The 17701-nt window shown below is 37.1% G+C and overlaps 1 protein-coding gene across 4 annotated transcripts in view; it reads left to right on the forward strand.

Moving 5' to 3' along the window:
* Positions 1-17701, forward strand: part of RPS6KC1 (ribosomal protein S6 kinase C1) — a 147466-nt gene that overhangs the window by 18717 nt on the left and 111048 nt on the right. For 3 of the 4 annotated variants that reach the window (XM_024552435.4, XM_024552442.4, XM_053914516.2), the window contains exons 3-4: positions 3199-3319; positions 11431-11546. In XM_024552435.4, the coding sequence (XP_024408203.2) occupies positions 3199-3319; positions 11431-11546 (237 nt within the window). The remainder of the gene's footprint in view (positions 1-3198; positions 3320-11430; positions 11547-17701) is intronic. The other variant, XM_071220014.1, reaches the window with a different exon arrangement.

Below are 17701 nucleotides of genomic sequence, written 5' to 3' on the forward strand. Positions count from 1 at the left end.
TACTTGTTGAAGTAATGGAAGTGTGCCTCTGCTCACTTTCCCATTTTGAAGATTTTTAGAAATGTCCAAAGTGAAAGGAGTAAGAAGAAAAGGAGTCAGCGAATGGTGACATTTTGTGATGGTTTGGTTTCCCACAATTGTTGAGGGTTTTTATCAGTTCTAAGGCTCCAGTGTTGAGAGTAAGGAGTATGTGAGTGAATAAATTAGGACACGGTGAAGAAACACAGATTCTCGCCTTAGGGGTACAGTTCTTATTCTTGCTCTGACAACCCGTTGGTTTCTATGCCATGGTATTATGATCATTATTTTGTCTTCATTGTGATTAAATTGTTAACTTTTGCCCCTTCAATTACTCTGCCTTTATTTTACAGTGATCCTAGATAGAATTTTATCTAACTGTATTTATAAAATTCTAGTTAGGATCACTGTAAAATAAAGGCGCAGTAATTAACCTTTTATCTGCAGATTTGTTTCCCTGAGCTGCGTAGTCTTTGGAACAGCTCTCGTGTCTGGTTCATCGTGGCTTTAAGGGTGGCGTCGCCTATGTAAGATTAGTTTTATGAGCCCATTACCCGTTTCTTCCTTAAGCTCTCGGCAGTGTGGTACTCCCACAATTTGAATGGGTTTTTTTTTTTTTTTTGTGGCAGAATGTTCATAGGTCAAAGTTAAAAACTACAGAGAAGCACAAAATATGAAAATTAAAATCAGTGTAATTGCACTATCTGAGAACTTTGCTTTTCAAGTATTGGTTTAGCTCTCTCAGTTCTTGCTGTGTCTTTTGCTGGAATTGTTGGTTCTTTGTCCTCAACATTTGTCTCGTTCACTTTCATTTTAAAATAACATTTCTTCTGCTGTCTGTGTTCCCTCTCTCATGGCATAGTCAAGTTTCTTAAACACTTTGCAGTTGGTTTTCTCTTCTTTAATTCTGGTTGGTCCCTCAGTGTTAGGGTTCCCCATCATTCTGCTGTTAGACTCCTCAACTCATTACAGATGCTGAGATACCTTTCCTGAGTGGTTACCATCGCTTTGCTGATGCTCCAAATCAATACATCCTGCTTACTTCTTGCTCTTGAACCCCAAACCCGCCTACCCTGTGGGACACCTCCAATCAGGTGCCTCACAAGCACCTAAATCAAATATATCTAAAATTGAACTTTGCCCTTATCTCAAAACAGCTTCTCCCTTGGCTTTTCATGTTAAGGAGAAGCATCACTCTTTATCCCATTGCAAAGCCAAAATTCTAGTCATTGTGTTTGGTGTCACTCTCCTTTTAAGAACTTCATCCACAACCCCTTATTTCTTCATTTTTGTCGGTCTAATCACTGCTTCCCTTCAGGTTGCTCACCTAAGATAATCCTTTCTATAAAGCTGCTGTCTTGCAATGTGCTTATTACTGTGTTGGCTTATTCTTCCTAACTAGGCTGGCCCTCCTCGAGGGCCGGGATCGCGTTTCTCAGTTCTTCATCCTTTGTGCCAACACAGTGCCCTGCGCAAAGTGGGGCCCTGAAAATACTTGTTTGGATGACTACTTTTGTTGTTGGGTAAATGAATAAAAAGGAAGCATCAGGAGAGCAGTTTACATAATTCATTTTATGGTCTGACTAGTGCCCTAGGATTATACCTGTCTTAGAAATAAGGAACTTATTAATCCTGGTAGAGTTTTTGATAGTTTGAGAAAGTTTGGTGACAAATTTTATACACACAAAGAGTAAATTTTTGACAAGAGTCTTAAAACTTTGCTTATTAGCATCGCACTCTAATATTGAGTTTGTTAGAAGTGAGGTAAGTAGGTTTTTTAGCGAAGGCCCTGATATATGAGGTGACAGAATTTAAAACTCAGTTTTACTCATTTTGTGGAGACTGAGGGGTGAATGAATGATATCCAGGTAATGTTGAAATCCTTTTCCTAGACCACTACTGTCTGTACAGTTTGGCATTTTAATTGGAAATTATTGGAAAATGATTTGTCTCTTGATTTTTTTCCTTCAGTAGTAGGTTGGTTCATTAATAAATGTGAGGCCATTTAAACTGCTGTTGTATTCTGATTTGTGAGTATTCAATGATACAAATATTCTCTGGCTATTAAGTATAATACTTCAGTATGGCTAGTGTGAATAAGGGACTGATTTTTTTTTTTAGTTTATGTAAACATTTATTTGACTACAATATATATAAAGTGATACTGTTACATATGATACAGTTACAATCTAAATGAAAATTGGGTTTTATTCAATGGCATAATTGGCTAGTGTATCTCCTGGTAGTGTGATGTGCAACAAATAGGAGTGAGGGGCAGAGGAGTCGGGTGAGCTAGAAGCAGGGTGATTTTTAGTCAGAACTGTAAACTTGGGTTACCCCCCACACTGCTAGGGACTATGGAATGTATCAACTGAGATGTTAACTGAAAAAGCAAAAATGTAACAGAGCCAAATGTGCAGCCCTATCTATAAGTACTCCATATCCAGTTGAAAAAAAAATCCTTTTCTTTTGTAAAATTTTTTCTAATTTAATCTGAATGAGGTTAAATAATAATTGGAACTAAATAAGGTAAATTTACTTTTTTACATGTTGTGTAATCCAGATGATTGTTGTTTGTGAAATATACTAGTTTTAATGGTATTCTGATCAGGATTCACCTTCTCCCAGAATCTTATTACTATTTTCAGTTGAGATTTATGAAATAAAAAAGTTCACGTTAATTACTTTCTACATAGCTGTTGTTTCTTCTGTGTTATGCACTTTGTCTGTCCTTTAAGGCGAATACCGAGTAGGTACTTTATATTTAAAATTGTCTAAATGAAATATTTTGTGTTTGTAAATATGATGTTTTTGAGGCAGAATATATATATTTTGACATCTAGCTCATTTCCATGGCCTATAGTAACTGTCTTTTAAAGAGGTTAAATGACATTTTCGGTAGCACAGACCTCCTTTGTTGGATATTTTAGAATATTTTTCCAGCATGATGGGAACAGTGCTTGCTCACAATGAAATTTAAAAATCAAGACAGGAAAAGTTGCTGTTTTTTACTTTTAAAGTAAATGTCTGTTATTTTTACATAGTTAACCGTATTGGTTAGAACATAGACTTGTTCGCCTTTGCATGATCATTTTGAACACTTTAATGAAACAATTATGTTCAGATATCTTAACCTAAGTAGTTTCACTGTGAGATACACATTTAATTTTTTTCTCTCAGATAATCATATGGAAGAGATACAGCGACTTTAAGAAACTGCATAAAGAACTATGGCAAATTCACAAGAACTTATTCCGACATTCAGAATTGTTTCCTCCATTTGCAAAAGGAATAGTGTTTGGTAAGTGACTACATTTAATTTCTGATTTTAAAACGTGCCGATTAGCTAACTTTGCATATATGCCAAACCCTGAAACTGTGTCCCAGGAAGTCAGAAGCCCCTTTATGTATTACAGTAATTCGTGTCACGCAGCAAGCATCAAACACGTGAAGTGGTTTTTCATGTTCTGGGTGTCGTTTTGCTAACTCAGAACGCACTTACTCTCCTGTCCAATAACAACACAACCGCAGCAGCTCCAACCAATCAGATAAGAAAACATGTGAGAACACAGGAAAAGATGGTGTTGACTTAGTCTTCTAGATCTTCATTTTTTGATTTTTAATGTCTATCCTTTGTATGTTTCTTGCAAATGTTGACCCATTTATTATATAATACCAAAAATTGTTAATATCACAGATCTCTAAAGGAAATTTTTTAAGCACCAAATTATAACTATTCAGACTTGGATGGCGAGACTGAATAGGCCGACTTAGATAGACAGCTATGCAAATCTGAATAGTTATAGTTTGTTTTTTTCCCACAGACTTTAAAAAAGAGATGGTCTCAAAGGGCTGAGATTTAGTAAATAAAGTTAGTAAATTTTCTGCTTCATCAAGGACATTCTTAAGTGAAACTGGCATTTAAAACCATGTGAACACTAGTGAGTGGCAGTGAGGACCATGCCGATTACCAGTGAGTGTGGTGTGGTGCTGTCCCCTGGTCCCTGCTAGGAGGCAGCAGTTTCCCTGCTGTTGGCTGTAGGCGGTCAGTGCAGACGTCAGCGTGGGGAGTAATGCAGCTGCTGTCCTGTTGTTATGAAGATGGTTTTGACCTTGTTGATCTCTTGGAAGGCCGTTGGGGGACCCTCCGCAGTCTGTGGCTTATGTCTGAGAACACACACACACACACACACACACACACAAATTTGTACACACACCTATGTACATACCCATGGGTATTCCTTGCAGTGTTTTCAGTAGAAGGACACTGAAAATAAACTGAATTTTCTCAATATGTGGTTGTATGGGTATGCCATAACTTAGCCAACTCCTAGAATTCTTCAGCTATTTGACATACACTGGTATGGAAATATGTCCAAGGTATATTTTTAAGATATAGAAAACAAATGTTGCGAAGCAGTGTGTTTAGTGAGACCCCTTCTGTGTTTAAATAGACATACGTATTTGTGTGACGTCACCTACACACGTTTGCAGAAAGTGTAAAATCTCTGGGGCCATGGGGAGAGGGTTGTTTTTACTTTTGACCTTAAACACTCTGTACTGTAGAATTTAACTTTGCACACGTATCTTTAAATTTAATATTGGAAGATACACAGCCTGGCTTTTATTTATTCATTTATTTAAAAATATTGTTTATGCTATTACAGTTGTCCCAGTTTTGCCCCCCTTCGCCCCTCTCTGGCCAGCCGCGCCCTTTCCCACACTCAGTCCCCCACCATTGCTCATGCCCTTGGGCATGCGTGTGTGCTGTGTGACTAGTTCCTTCCCCTTCTTCCAACCAGGTGCCACCTCCCCCTCCCCTCTTAGAGCTATCAGTTGTTCCACGTTCCCATGCCTCTGGTTCTGCTTTGCTGGTTAGTTTATTTTGTTCATTGCATTCCACTTATGAGTGAGGTCATATGATATTTGTCTTTTACTGAACGGCTTATTTCACTTAGTATAATAATCTCCACTTCCATCCATGCTGTCGCAAAAGGTAAGAATTCCTTCTTTTTTACTGCTGTGTAGTATTTCATTGTGTAAATGTACCACAGCTTTTTTATCCACTCATCTACTGATGGGCACTCGGGCTGTTTCCAAATCTTGGCTATTGTAAATAGTGCTGCTATGAACATAGGGGTGCTTATATTCTTTTGAATCGGTGTTTTGGGATTCTTAGGATATGTTCCCAGAAGTGAAATTACTGGGTCAGAAGCCAGTTCTATTTTTAATTTTTTGAGGGAACTCCATACTGTTTTCCGCAGTGGCTGCACCAGTCTGCATTCCCACCAACAGTGCACTAGGGTTCCCTTTTCTCAGCGTCCTCCCTAGCACTGGTTGGTTGTTGATTTATATGACGGCCCTTCTGACAGGAGTTGGGTGATAGCTCACTGCGGTTTTAATTTGCATCTCTCTGGTGCACAGCCTGACTTTTCAAACAATAAGCTTGTCACTGAGTGAAAGGGAGTGGCTTCCAAATTGGTTCTTAGCTATCTATTACTGTCTGTTGCTGATGGATTATCTTCAACTTTTCTCCTCATTCTTACATATTATAGAGTGAAAGTTTCTTATTCATCTTAATAAGTAAGCAATTTATCTCTCTCAGTAAATGGTCCAGTCCATTTGTAATGCTTGATAACCGCAGTGAACCCTGCAGGCGGCAGCTGTGGTTGTGCGGAGGGAGTTCTTGGTTAATCATCTATCTTTTTAGCTGCTCTCACATTTTTAGTTTATAAGCCTCAGGAGCAAAAACCAGTCCTATTTTAGTGGATTGGCCAGAAAGTTTGTTTTTTTTTTTCTGTAAGATGGCTCTGGTAGTGCTCAGTTGTCTTTAACATTATTTGAAACAATTTTCTTAGATTGTATTGTGATAGCTGTCATTTCAGCTTACATTAAAAAAAATCAAAATTGGTGCATTTTTGTGTAGCCATTTTAATTTTGGAGATGGATGAAAATATGCAACATTTTCAGCATATTATGCTTCATTATTTCAAGAAAGGCAAAAATGTAACTGAAACGCAAAAAAGGTTTGTGCAGTGTGTGGAGAAGGTGCTGTGACCGAATGTGTCAAAAGTGGTTTGCGAAGTTTTGTGCTGGAGATTTTTGCTAAATGATGCTCCACCATCGGGTAGACCAGTTAAAGTTGATAGTGATCAAATCAAGACATTAATTGAGAACATTCAGTGTTTTACCATCTGGGAGATAGACAATATGCTTAAAATATCCAAATCAATAAAATGATTGGTGAAAATGAAAAACGTGTCTTATGTGGAAAAAACCACATGGACTTTTTGGCCAACCCAGTTCTTTGCAGAACCCACAGACCTGCAGTTGCTGTTCCAGTGTTACAGTGAAAAGACCGCGCCTTTTGGAATCAGAGAGCTTTAGGCCCAAATCTTTTACCCACTATTTACGAGTCACGTGATCTTACACAAATTGACATCTGAGACTTTTCCCTTACTGGTAGCATAGGGATAACACCTTCCTTCCCTGAGGGTTTTATCTGCAGCGCGTGCTAGTTCAGTGCTCACACGCACGTATCAGCCCTGATTGGCCGGTTGGCCGGTGTGTGCTCAGTGTACTGTTCCTCTAACCCGCCTCGTAGCTCTTTCTTGAGTGCTGCGCTGCGCCGCTCTGCGGTGAAGGTTTCCGTTAGCCCTTCAGACTTTCAGATGGCTCCTCTTCTAGGGAGTTTTCTGAGTTTCCTTTGGACTGAGTTGTTTCCCCTTCCAGTTCTCCTTCTTAACCAATATAGCAACTAACTCATTTTCCTTCAGTTGTTTTAATTTGCAAAATTTTCAAATTTACAGGAAAAACCAAAAGAATAATATAATGAACACTTATATACCTTTTGCCCAAGTTCACCGATTGTTAACGGTTTGCCATGTTTGTCTGTAATGTCCATGTGTGTATCTCATTTTCCTGAAACATTTGAGAGTAAGTTGCAGATATTGTGACATTTTACCCCTACGTCCCGTATTTTGCCTATATCCACAATACCATATCACACTCAAGAAATTTAACATTGATACAGTAATATTATCCAATGTGCAGTCCACATTCAGATTTCCCCAGCTGTCCTAAAAATATCCTTTTTAGATTTCTTTTGTATCCAGGATCATGCCTCTACTTTTGTTTCTGTAAGTTAGAGTATTCCTTGTGCATTTTCTTTCTTTCATGTCATTGACATTGTAAAAGAGTGTAAGACAGTTGTTTTGTAGGTTTCATAATCTCAGTGTGATCGTTTTCTCATGATGAGATCATTTTTTGTTGTCGTCATCTCTCTCTTCACACTATGATTTCCTGTGAGAAAGAGAAAGCAGCTTCTGACAGCTGAGAAAGAACTGGCCGGGCACTGCCTTGAACTCGGCATTACTTAGGGCTGACCTGGCATTCACACCGAGCTGTGTTGTCCTGCTGGTGAACCCGAGCCATTTCACAGCACATGACCACGAGACAAGGCCACCGAATGTCCTTGGATGAAGACAAAGACAAGATCACTGTGATCATGCCTGAACACAGACAAAAACATGACCTTTGCTCAAGTCACAAAAGTGATCACACATGTTTTCATCCTGGCCGCCATGAGTGACACAGCTTCTTTATGAGTCCCAGCCTCAGTGTATCTTCATTTTTCTTACCTCATAGTAAGATTTATCAAGTCATAGAATTAGGTACAATTCATAAAATCATGGAATCACCCCCAACCCCTTCCCGACAGCATCTAAACCAGGGCAGAGCGTCGCTCCTTTGAACCTTTCCTAGGGGCCCCCAACACAAGCCCAAACCCCGTGAGTCCTCTCTGCACCTCAGTAAAGTGCCCTGGTGTTCCCAATAGTACACAGTCTCCCTAGTGACAAGGAGTAAGAAATCCAACTTGTTTAACCAGGAAGTGTGTCCTTGGTGCTGTTGGCTACAGGGAATTCACACCTGAGAACTTGGGCCTCTCTGTTTTTCTTTTTACTCTGTGAATGAATTTTTGATACAGTTAAGAATCAGCATCAAGCTTCTCTGGCTAGTTTCTTACTGGTTAAGGATAGCTTTTAGTTCTGTATAACCAGTTTTTGATCATTGACATTTGTGTTTAAAAAAATTGTAAGCTCTGTTTTCTAGGAGTTGTTATATGTAATAAAAAACACAACAACAACAAAAAGAAGATCACAAAGGCAGCTTATAAATCAAAGAGACTTTATTTGTAATGATTTACCAGTTTTGTTAGAATGTTTTAATTTACCTGTCCCCAGCTTTTAATGAACTATTATCAAGTAATTGGGAGTGGTGGAATAGCTTATTAGTAATATACACTCACAAATAGTACAATATTTGTTTTTCATACTCTATTATAAATGTTAAATTATTTTTCTACTGTGTTCACAGGAAAATAAACATTGACCATGTGAATGGAAATTTGAAGCACCCATTTATGATTTCTCATTGTTGCTGCCCTAAGGGATTAACAACTAGAGAATAGCTACTGGAGTGTTGTCTACCATTAGGATGGCCGTTGAATCTTGCTACGTGTTAATTTACTTTTAAAATTAGGTGGTTTTGTTAGCCATATTAGGGCCAGTAGTTAGTGCGTTAAAACTCATCTACTGTCTTTGTTTATGCTACCAATACTCCTTTTTTGTTATTCTGAGGTATTTTAGGAAGAAAGGAGTGAGCATGCTCTTTCATCACATTTGTTTTGATGACAGGATGCAGTGCAATCGACCCTTGTACTGCACGAGCCTTCATTTTCAGTGTGCTCCCCTCTGAGAAATGCTGTCATTCGTCTCCACCCGAGTAAGGTTAGTGGAGTGGAAGCCATAGACCAGTGCAAGTGCGGCAGAGACGTGCTTTCGCGTGTGTCTTCTGTTTAGAAGTTGGTCGACTCTTGGCCAGTTTGGTCTAGCTTAGTGGGGGGATGGGATGAGTCATTGATCACACTTGGACTGAAGCTCCCAAATGTTTAAGTATTTGCTTTCGCTAGTAAATAAGATTTTTAAGGGTGTCATCAAATATTAGGAAGCTTTTCATTAAAATTTTTCAGAAAGTAGTTATGCATTTAAACATAAAATTATGGATTGAAATGTAATATAATGTGTGCATTTTCTGGATTTCTGTTCTAAGATTTTAGATGTTCACTGGAATTTACCTTTTTGTTTAAATGGCAAATATTCTGGACAATAATTATAAGCACCAATGTATATTTAATTTCTTATTTAGGAAAGAGGAATGATGAACATTTAGCTGTCATTTTAACTATTTTGGTCAGTGGATTTTCCCCAGGATTGAATAACTTAGATTGTGTTTGAGTCTGAGTATTTGCTCTATGGGTTGAGGTTTTGGTTTCCAGATAATATAGTTAATTGATAGGTAAACTGGCAGTGTCATTTTAGATGTGCTTTTGTCCTTGGGATAATCGAGTTTAATTGCATTGTTGCATATAAACTGGTAACTAATATGAAAGCAGGTATAGCATAATGGATTACAGGAGGTTTGGTTACTTGTGACAAAACTTAAAACCAGATAGGCGTCATTTTCATTTTCATGGTATAAGACCTGGCAGTAGCCTCAGGCATGGTGGCTCCACAGTAATCAGGAAAATGAGTCCCTACCTTGTTGCTGTGTCAGTTTTTACCCTCCACTTCATAATCCTTCTTGGAAGTGGAAAAGGAGAAAGAAGAAAAGGGAGGGGGAGAAGGAATGTATTGGCTGTCTCTTAAAGAGATTTCTGGGAATCTGCAATATAACTTTTGTTTACATGTTATTGGCCAGAACTTAATCCATGTCCGCATGTAACTGCAAGGCAAGCTGGAAGTCATAGCCTGTTTTTTTCTGGACTGTTATGTACCTAGTTTGAAATTGGGGATTATTTTGCTAAGGAACAAGATGAGACAGATGTTGAGATAGCAACTGGCAACTGATTTCACAGGAAATAAAACGCTATAGTGGATGTTAGGAATCCTCAAATTGACTGCCACTTACCTGCTAACCTTTATCAGGCCCTGGGCTCTTTGACGATGCTGGTAAAAGTTACAAACCCTTCCCTTGAAGATGTGCCTGCGGACATACGCATGGAATTTTGTAGGATTGTTGTCTCTGAAACCCATGCGTGAAGACTTGAGAGTTGTTTGTGGACCCACTGGTAAGATTTCTTATTAGGGGTAGTGACTCTTCTAGGATAGAGTCTTCCACTTAAAACAGTTAGTTTTTGTTAGAAGAGTTTTTCTAAGTTTTCATTATTCACTCATGCAGTCAGGTCAGCGCCTGTTTATTAGCATCTTCTATGTGCTAGACACTCTGCTGGTACTTGAAGATCCAACACTGTGATTAATTTTTTAAGTGCTTGCTATGTGCCCGGCATGGAACTGAGAGCCTTAAGCACATTCTTCATTTTCTTCATTTTATAAAGTGGGAAATAATCTGCCTAAGATTTTATAGCTAGTAAATGATAGAGCTAGTAGTTGAATCCAGGTCTAACTGTAACACCATTCCTTTGAGTTACCACGAAGTATACATCCCACCATAAGCATGAGACACGTTGAGCTGAGGTATTTAGCAGTTCAGTTTCAACCCTTGCCTTGGGTAGTATAACCAGGAATCTCTTCGTGCCTCAGTGTTCTGTTAACATTTTGCAAAGCTTCTGAAAATGTTTAAGTATGTGATGATGCTACTTTTAAATTTGTATTTTTTAAAACATATAGCCATCAGTATGATACATGGCCTGTGACAAATGCCAACTGGTGGTCTGATTTGAGAGTAGTAAAAATGGTCATTCGAAAATGTCTTTATCAGCATTCAAATTGTATGTATTATTAAAAAGTTCTATGAAAACCGCCTTTCCGTCACCTTGTAGAACAGCGCACTGGGGGGTCGTGTGTGCTCTTTCTTCTCACGAGCACTCTCCCAAACGCCGACAGCATCACACGTGGGATTTAGCCTAAAGAGCTATTTGCTTCAAACTGAGGTCTTCGACCCCATTGATATACAGATGTTCTCATAATTTCCTCTCTTCAATTCCTTCATCAAGAAAAAAGAGTGTGAAAGGGAAAATTAGGAGTAATTACAGTATTAAGTTACCATAGAAAGCCATTTGAGTTCTTTATAATTCTCTTTTCAACTTCAGTCTCAGATCGCCAGCTTCTTAAGCGGTAAGTTTCTTGTATTGACAGGCCGCAGGTGATGATGGCACCGTTTATTTGAGTTGAAATCTCTGCCTCTTGTTTTATCAGGAGCGTTATTTTCTCTTCTGGTGCGAGTGCTGCCGCTTCCAGTTGTGGAGACGAGGTTTGACCTCAGGAGGTTGCGGGATGAGCACAGCAAAGAGGCAGCGATAGGTCTGCTGCTGCTGTCTGCCCTGTGACCCCAAATTGGCAGAAACAGGTGTTGGAGCCGTCTGTATTTGTGCTGATTCTCGTTCCATCCTAGGCCGGTTTGACGAGACTGTCATCGAAGAGAGGAGGCAGTGCGCCGAAGACCTGCTGCAGTTCTCTGCCAACATCCCCGCTCTCCATAACAGTAAACAGCTCGAAGATTTTTTCAAGGTTTGGCGGTCTCTCTGAAATACTTTCGTATTCTATTAAGTACCTGTGTTTTCTGTGTAGTAAAACAAGCGTCAAGTTTTTTTAAAAAGTAGAAAATGTCATTTACTTTTGAATTTCATTATTCACTAAAATAGGTGTTAGTTTAATAACAATGTCTATGGCATATCTTTTATTTTTAGTGCAGAAATATGTAAGGTTTTTGATTCATAGATTTTAAAAAATTGATACTGAGGGCTTAGACATTATATGATTCATTCCATTATAATTGAAATACATTAAAAATAATTTTAAGAATCATGAAACTCCAGTAGTTATCTTCACTGTTTGAGGTATCTTTTAGTGGTAGACTTTTTTTGGGGAACAGAAACCACTATAAGTCTATTTACATTTTATGTAATTGTACTAATTTATTCAAAGATAGAACAAAAATAGTTACACACAATTTTAGAGAGGTAAATTAGTACAAATTATACTACCAGAGATCATTGAATATTTGTGTATTAAGTTTCTTGACATATGCTTTCATTCTGAGTTCTTTGTAATTTTTAATAATAATTTTAGAATTTATTTTCAACTGAACCTTGTACAGGTTGTCGGTTGATATCATTGTTTTTAATGATCATAATTTTCCTATTTCTAGGAAAAAGCTGGGTGATTGTGTCATAATTGTTTTTTTCCTTCTTTGACTAAAATTCTACTCATTTGTATAGAAGTAATTTCTTAGAACATATAGCCAACAAGGTATATGAATAGTGGGATTCTTAATTTTCCTGATACTAGTAGACCTAAAATGACCTATTTTAGTTAACTAAAGAAGTTGATCTTTTCAAAGATATTACGAGAAACTTACACAGTACACAATGGAAATAGAAATAGTAATAGAAAATTTTTACAGTAACAATAAGATTCCTGCTGATTGACTTTGTTGCTTAATTTTTTGTTACTCTGTAGACTAGGTCAAGATGATGAATTTGGCTTTGCTTATAACCTAATGCAGATCTTTGGGATCAAAGGCCAAGTAAGAATGATAAAATATTTCGCTCTTTGCTGCTTTTAGATACAGTGTAACTGATGTGGAGTTTATGCTTATAGAAAAAGGCAACATTATTAAGCAAGAAGAATATTGCTTTATAGAAATTGTGAAAGGCAAGACATACAAATTAACACATGCCAAGGGATAAAAAAAATTAGTCTAGGGCAGTGAATTTCAACCTTTTTCATCTCATGGCACACGTAAACTAACTACTAACATTCTGTGACACACCAAAAAATGTATTATTTTTTTTTTGCTGATCTGACAAAAAATATAGGTATAATTTTGATTCATTCATTCACACCAGACAGCTATTGTTGTGTTGACTGTGCCTCTTGCAGCACCCTGGCTGAAAATTGCTGATCTAGGGACATAGAAGTCAGATGTAGACTTTGTATAATTTAAATGAAAGTATTTATTTATTACCTTTCTTCTGGATCAGGGAATTCCTAATTGTAACTGCTGCTGGAAGACACTTATTTTTAGGCTTTGAGAAATGAGAAACAAAAGAAGAGGAAGAAAAGATGCGACAGTTTAAGAAAAGTGAAGCTAACTCTCTACCTAGGGATAGTCCTGATATCTCCTTGGCCAAACTGGGTCACTGGATAACCCTTGAGTTCAGAGCAGTCTGGGCAGGTGGCCCTTTCAGCTTTCTAAGTTTTGATTGTGGGTGAAGGTATGGAGGGGTGGGGTTTGGGTAGCCAAACCACAGGGTGTGCTGTAATAACATAGTTTTTTTCTTTGCAGAAACACTCCTAAGTATCACATGCAAATAACCATATAGCCACTTGATTTGAATTTTTAAAAACATACAAGAGTAGAAGCAATAGTGTACTAAGCCTCCATATCTCATTACTCAGCTTCAAAAATTATCAGTATGTAGCCAAAAATTTTCATCTGTTGATTGAAATTCAAAATTATTGGCATAAAATTGTTCATAGTATTCCCTTATAATACTTTTAATTTCACTAGGGATGGTAGTAATGTCTGTCTTTCATTCATGATTTTGGTAACTTGTGTCTTCTCTACTTTTTTCTTAGTGTAGCTAAAAGTTTGATGTTTTTGTTGATCTTTTCAAAGGACCAACTTGGTTTTATTGATTTATCTCTATATTTCTGTTTTCATTTCATTGATTTATACTCTAAACTTATTTCCTTCCTTTTGCTTGCTTCTATTTACTTTGCTCTTTATCTAATTCTTTAATTCCTTAAAGTAGAAGCTTAAGTTCTTGCTTTGAGATGGTTTTTCTTGTCTAACGTAAGCATTACAGCTGTAAATATCCCTCCTAGTGCTGCTTGAGCCTCAAGTCCCATAAATTTCTATAGTTTGTTTTTGTTTTTATTTGGTTCACTGTATTTTCTGATTTCTTTTGGGATGTTTTTTATTGATCCATTCATTGGTTATTCATTTATTTTCCAAATATTCATGGATTTCCTAAAGTTTATTCTACTGTTGATTTCCAATTTTGTTTTCTTGTGGTTGTGGTCATATGTTGTATAATTTCAATCCTTTTAAGTTTATTGAGACCTGACTTATTTCGTAGCATATGATATGTCCTGGAGAATGTTCCGTGTGTGCTTCAGTGGTATATACGTATATTCTGTTGTCAGGTGGAGTTTTATAAATGCCAGTTAGTTCCAGTTAGTTGGTAGTTCATAGTGCTGTTGGTCTTTGATATCCTTGCTAATTTTCTAAGTCTTCTATTGTTATTGTTTAATTTCTTATTTCTTCTTTCAGTTATGTAAATTTTTACTGTATTTTGGGGTCCTGTTGGCATGTACATGTATGTTTATAAAAGGTATGTCTTCCTGATGAATTGAATTGCTTGGTCTTATGCGGTATCTCTCTCTGCCTCTAGTAATATTTATTAAGGCCCTATTTTGTGTGATTTGAACATAGCCACTCTAGATCTCTTACAGTCACTATTTTCATGGTACCTTTTTTTATTCTTTTTCTTTCAGTCTGTTTGCGTTATTGAATAAAGCGTATCTCTTACATGCACTGTGTAGTTTGATCTTATTTTTTTTTTATCAGTCAGAACGTTGCTGTTGTTGATTGGAGTATTTAGTCATGTCATACTTAAAGTAATTATTGGGATGATGGAATTTGTCTGCCACTTTGCTCTTTGTTGTCTCCTATATTTTTGTTTTTCCTTAATGCCACCTTTTGTGTTAAATAATGATTGTTGTATCATTTAAATTCTTTTTTATGAGCTGTTTTTGTTAATTTAAATTATTATTGGTTGCTCTAAGGAGTAAAACACGCATTTTAATTTATGACAATTTACTTGAGATTAATACTGACTTAATTCTGGCGAAATATAGAAAGTTTGCTCCAAAAAGCTTTACTTACTCCCCATCCATTGAATTATTATCATATGTATTCCTTAAACATATTAGAAACACAACAATATAGTGTTATGATCTGATATTTTCTAAGAAATTAGGAGAAGAAAAAACAATATATATTTATATAGTCTTTTTTAACCTTAAAAACAGTGTTTATTAAAAAATGTTAGGGAACATAGGATATGTAACATAAAACAATGTATATAAATCTAAAATACATGTACACAAAATGATAACATATTTTTCAAGAGCATATTCCTAAAAGGAAACGAAATAACTAACAAGATGGGACCTTCCCTGGACCTATATATATAGTCTTTTCTATTACCCTCACATTCACCTTTTTTTAGTGTTGTTTCTTTGTTCAGGTAGATTTGAATTACCAACAACTGTCATTTTCTTTCAGCTTGGATTTCCTGTTGTTTCCTTTTTTATGTTTTAGGCAGGTTTGCTAGCAACAGATTCTCTCAGTCTTTGTCTGGAAATGTTCTTGTTTACTCTTCATTTAAAAAAAATTATTGACTTTAGACAAGAAAGGGGGAGGAAGGGGAGAGAAATAGGTAGACGGAGAGAGAGAGAGAGAGAGAGAGAGAGAGAGAGAGAGAGAGAGAGAAACGTCGATATGTTGTTCACTTATTAATGCATTCATTGGTTAATTCTTGTATGTGCCCTGACTGGGGATTGAACCCACATACCTTGCTGTATCAGGTTGATGCTTTAGCCACCTGAGCTACCCAGCCAGGGCACCCTTCATTTTTAAAGGATAGTTTTGCTGGATATATGAAATTATTGACAGTGTTTCTTTTAGTTCTTTGAATTTGTCATTTCACTGCCTGTTGCCTTTCATTGTTTTTATGAGAAGTCAGCTGTTAATTGTACTGTAGTTCCTCTGTATTTTTTTTTATTGCCTCCTTCATAATTTAGACTGGCCTTTCAGCAGTGGTAGTCTAGGTATTGATCTCTTTCTGTTTATCCTATATGAGGTTTAGTTTATCTTGTATTTGTAGATTTAAGGTTTTTTGTTGTCAGGTTTTGGAAGGTTTCTGCCCTCATCTCTTCGAATATTTCCCTTTCAGCCCCTTTCTCTTACATTGGATATTGCCGTTACATGTAAGTTGGTATGTTTGATATGATCCCACATTTCTCTCTGGTTCTTTTTATTATTATTTGGTCTTTTTCCCCTATGATCTTCAGATTAGAAGTTTCTGTTGATCTTCAAGTTCATTGGTTATTCTTCCTCAAATCTGCTGTTGAACTCCTAGTGAATTAAAAATTTTTGTTATAATACCTTTCAATTCCAGAATTTCCATCTGGTTCTTTTTTTCCCCCTAAGTTGAGATTAATTGATATAACATAAAATTCACCAATTTAAAGTGTACAGTTTAGTGGCTTTTAGTATATGCACAGGTTATGCAACCATTATCACTCCCTGATTCAGAACATTTTTATCACCCCATGAAGAAACCTCATGCCCATTAGCACTCACTTCCCCACATGCCCCAACCCTGAGCAGCCCCTGACGTTCTCTCCATAGTGATGGATTTGCCTATTCTGGGCATTTCATATGAATGGAATCATACAATATGTGGCCTTTTGCGTCTCGCTTCTTTCACTGCTTAGTATTTTCAGTGTTCATCTGTGTTGTAGCATGTATCAGTACTTTGTTTCTTTTTGCGGCTGAATACTATTCCATTAAGTGGATATGAATATACTACATTTTATTTATCCATTCATCATTTGGTAGACAATTGGGTTGCCTCCACTTTTGGCTCTGTGATAATGCTTCAGTTTTTAAAAAATAATTTCGATTTCTATTTGCTATTTCATGAACCGTAGAGTTATACTTTCTTTTAATTTGTTAATCATGATTTCCTGCAGTTATTTGAACCTATTTATAAATAGCTGCTTTGAAGTCTTTGCCTTCTAAGTCCAACATTTTTGCCCTTTCAGAATTCGTTTCTATTGACAGCGTTTTCCGCTCTCTGTAGGAGTGTACACTTTCCTGTTTCTTTGTATGTCCTATATCTATTTTTTGAAAATGGAAATTTTGGTTAATATATTATAGCAATGCTGAGTTCTGATTTATTTCCCCTGAGGGTTGTTGCCGTTGTTTTGCTCGTATGTTTATTAACCTGTCTGTACAAAATCTGTGGAGTCTGTTTAATGTATAGTTTGTGACTGCTGATACTGATGCTCAGTTTTTATTTTATTCTATTTTATTTTTGTATCTTTAAACCTGGTTTAGTAGGGATCAGCTCTGTATCATTATAGGTTAGTGGGCAGCCAGTGTTTGGTCTTTGCTTGTCCTTGAACACTTGGTTTCATTTCATGCTGTTCCCTCAGGCCGATGACTCTTTGTTTTCAAAGTTGCAGCAGTTTCATGTTTGTCCTGAGTTTTACTTTCCTTTGGGGCATCGTGGACTTGGCTCTGTGCATGTGCATGGTTTGCCAGGGATTTGTAGGCAGCTGGATCCCTCTCTGGCCTCTCCTACATGGATGGGTAGAGAGTTTATTAAGAACCCCTGGGACTGTGTTATTTCCTGATCTCCCTGGTAAATGTCTGACTAATCATGTTTTGGTCCTTCGCTTGCCACAGCTTATGCTTGCTGAGCCACTCACTTCCTTGCCATTGGTTTGGCACTGAGATCGCTACTGTTACTGATATGCTGTTTTGGGTAGATTTTTTTTTTTTTCTGTGCTGTAATCAAAATCATGCCCACCTCCTCTGCAAGTGAATCGGCTGGTTTTCAAAGCCTGCCTTGCCCTTGAATAAT

This window comes from Desmodus rotundus, chromosome 12 (genome assembly GCF_022682495.2).
Source record: "Desmodus rotundus isolate HL8 chromosome 12, HLdesRot8A.1, whole genome shotgun sequence".
Lineage (NCBI taxonomy): Eukaryota > Metazoa > Chordata > Mammalia > Chiroptera > Phyllostomidae > Desmodus > Desmodus rotundus.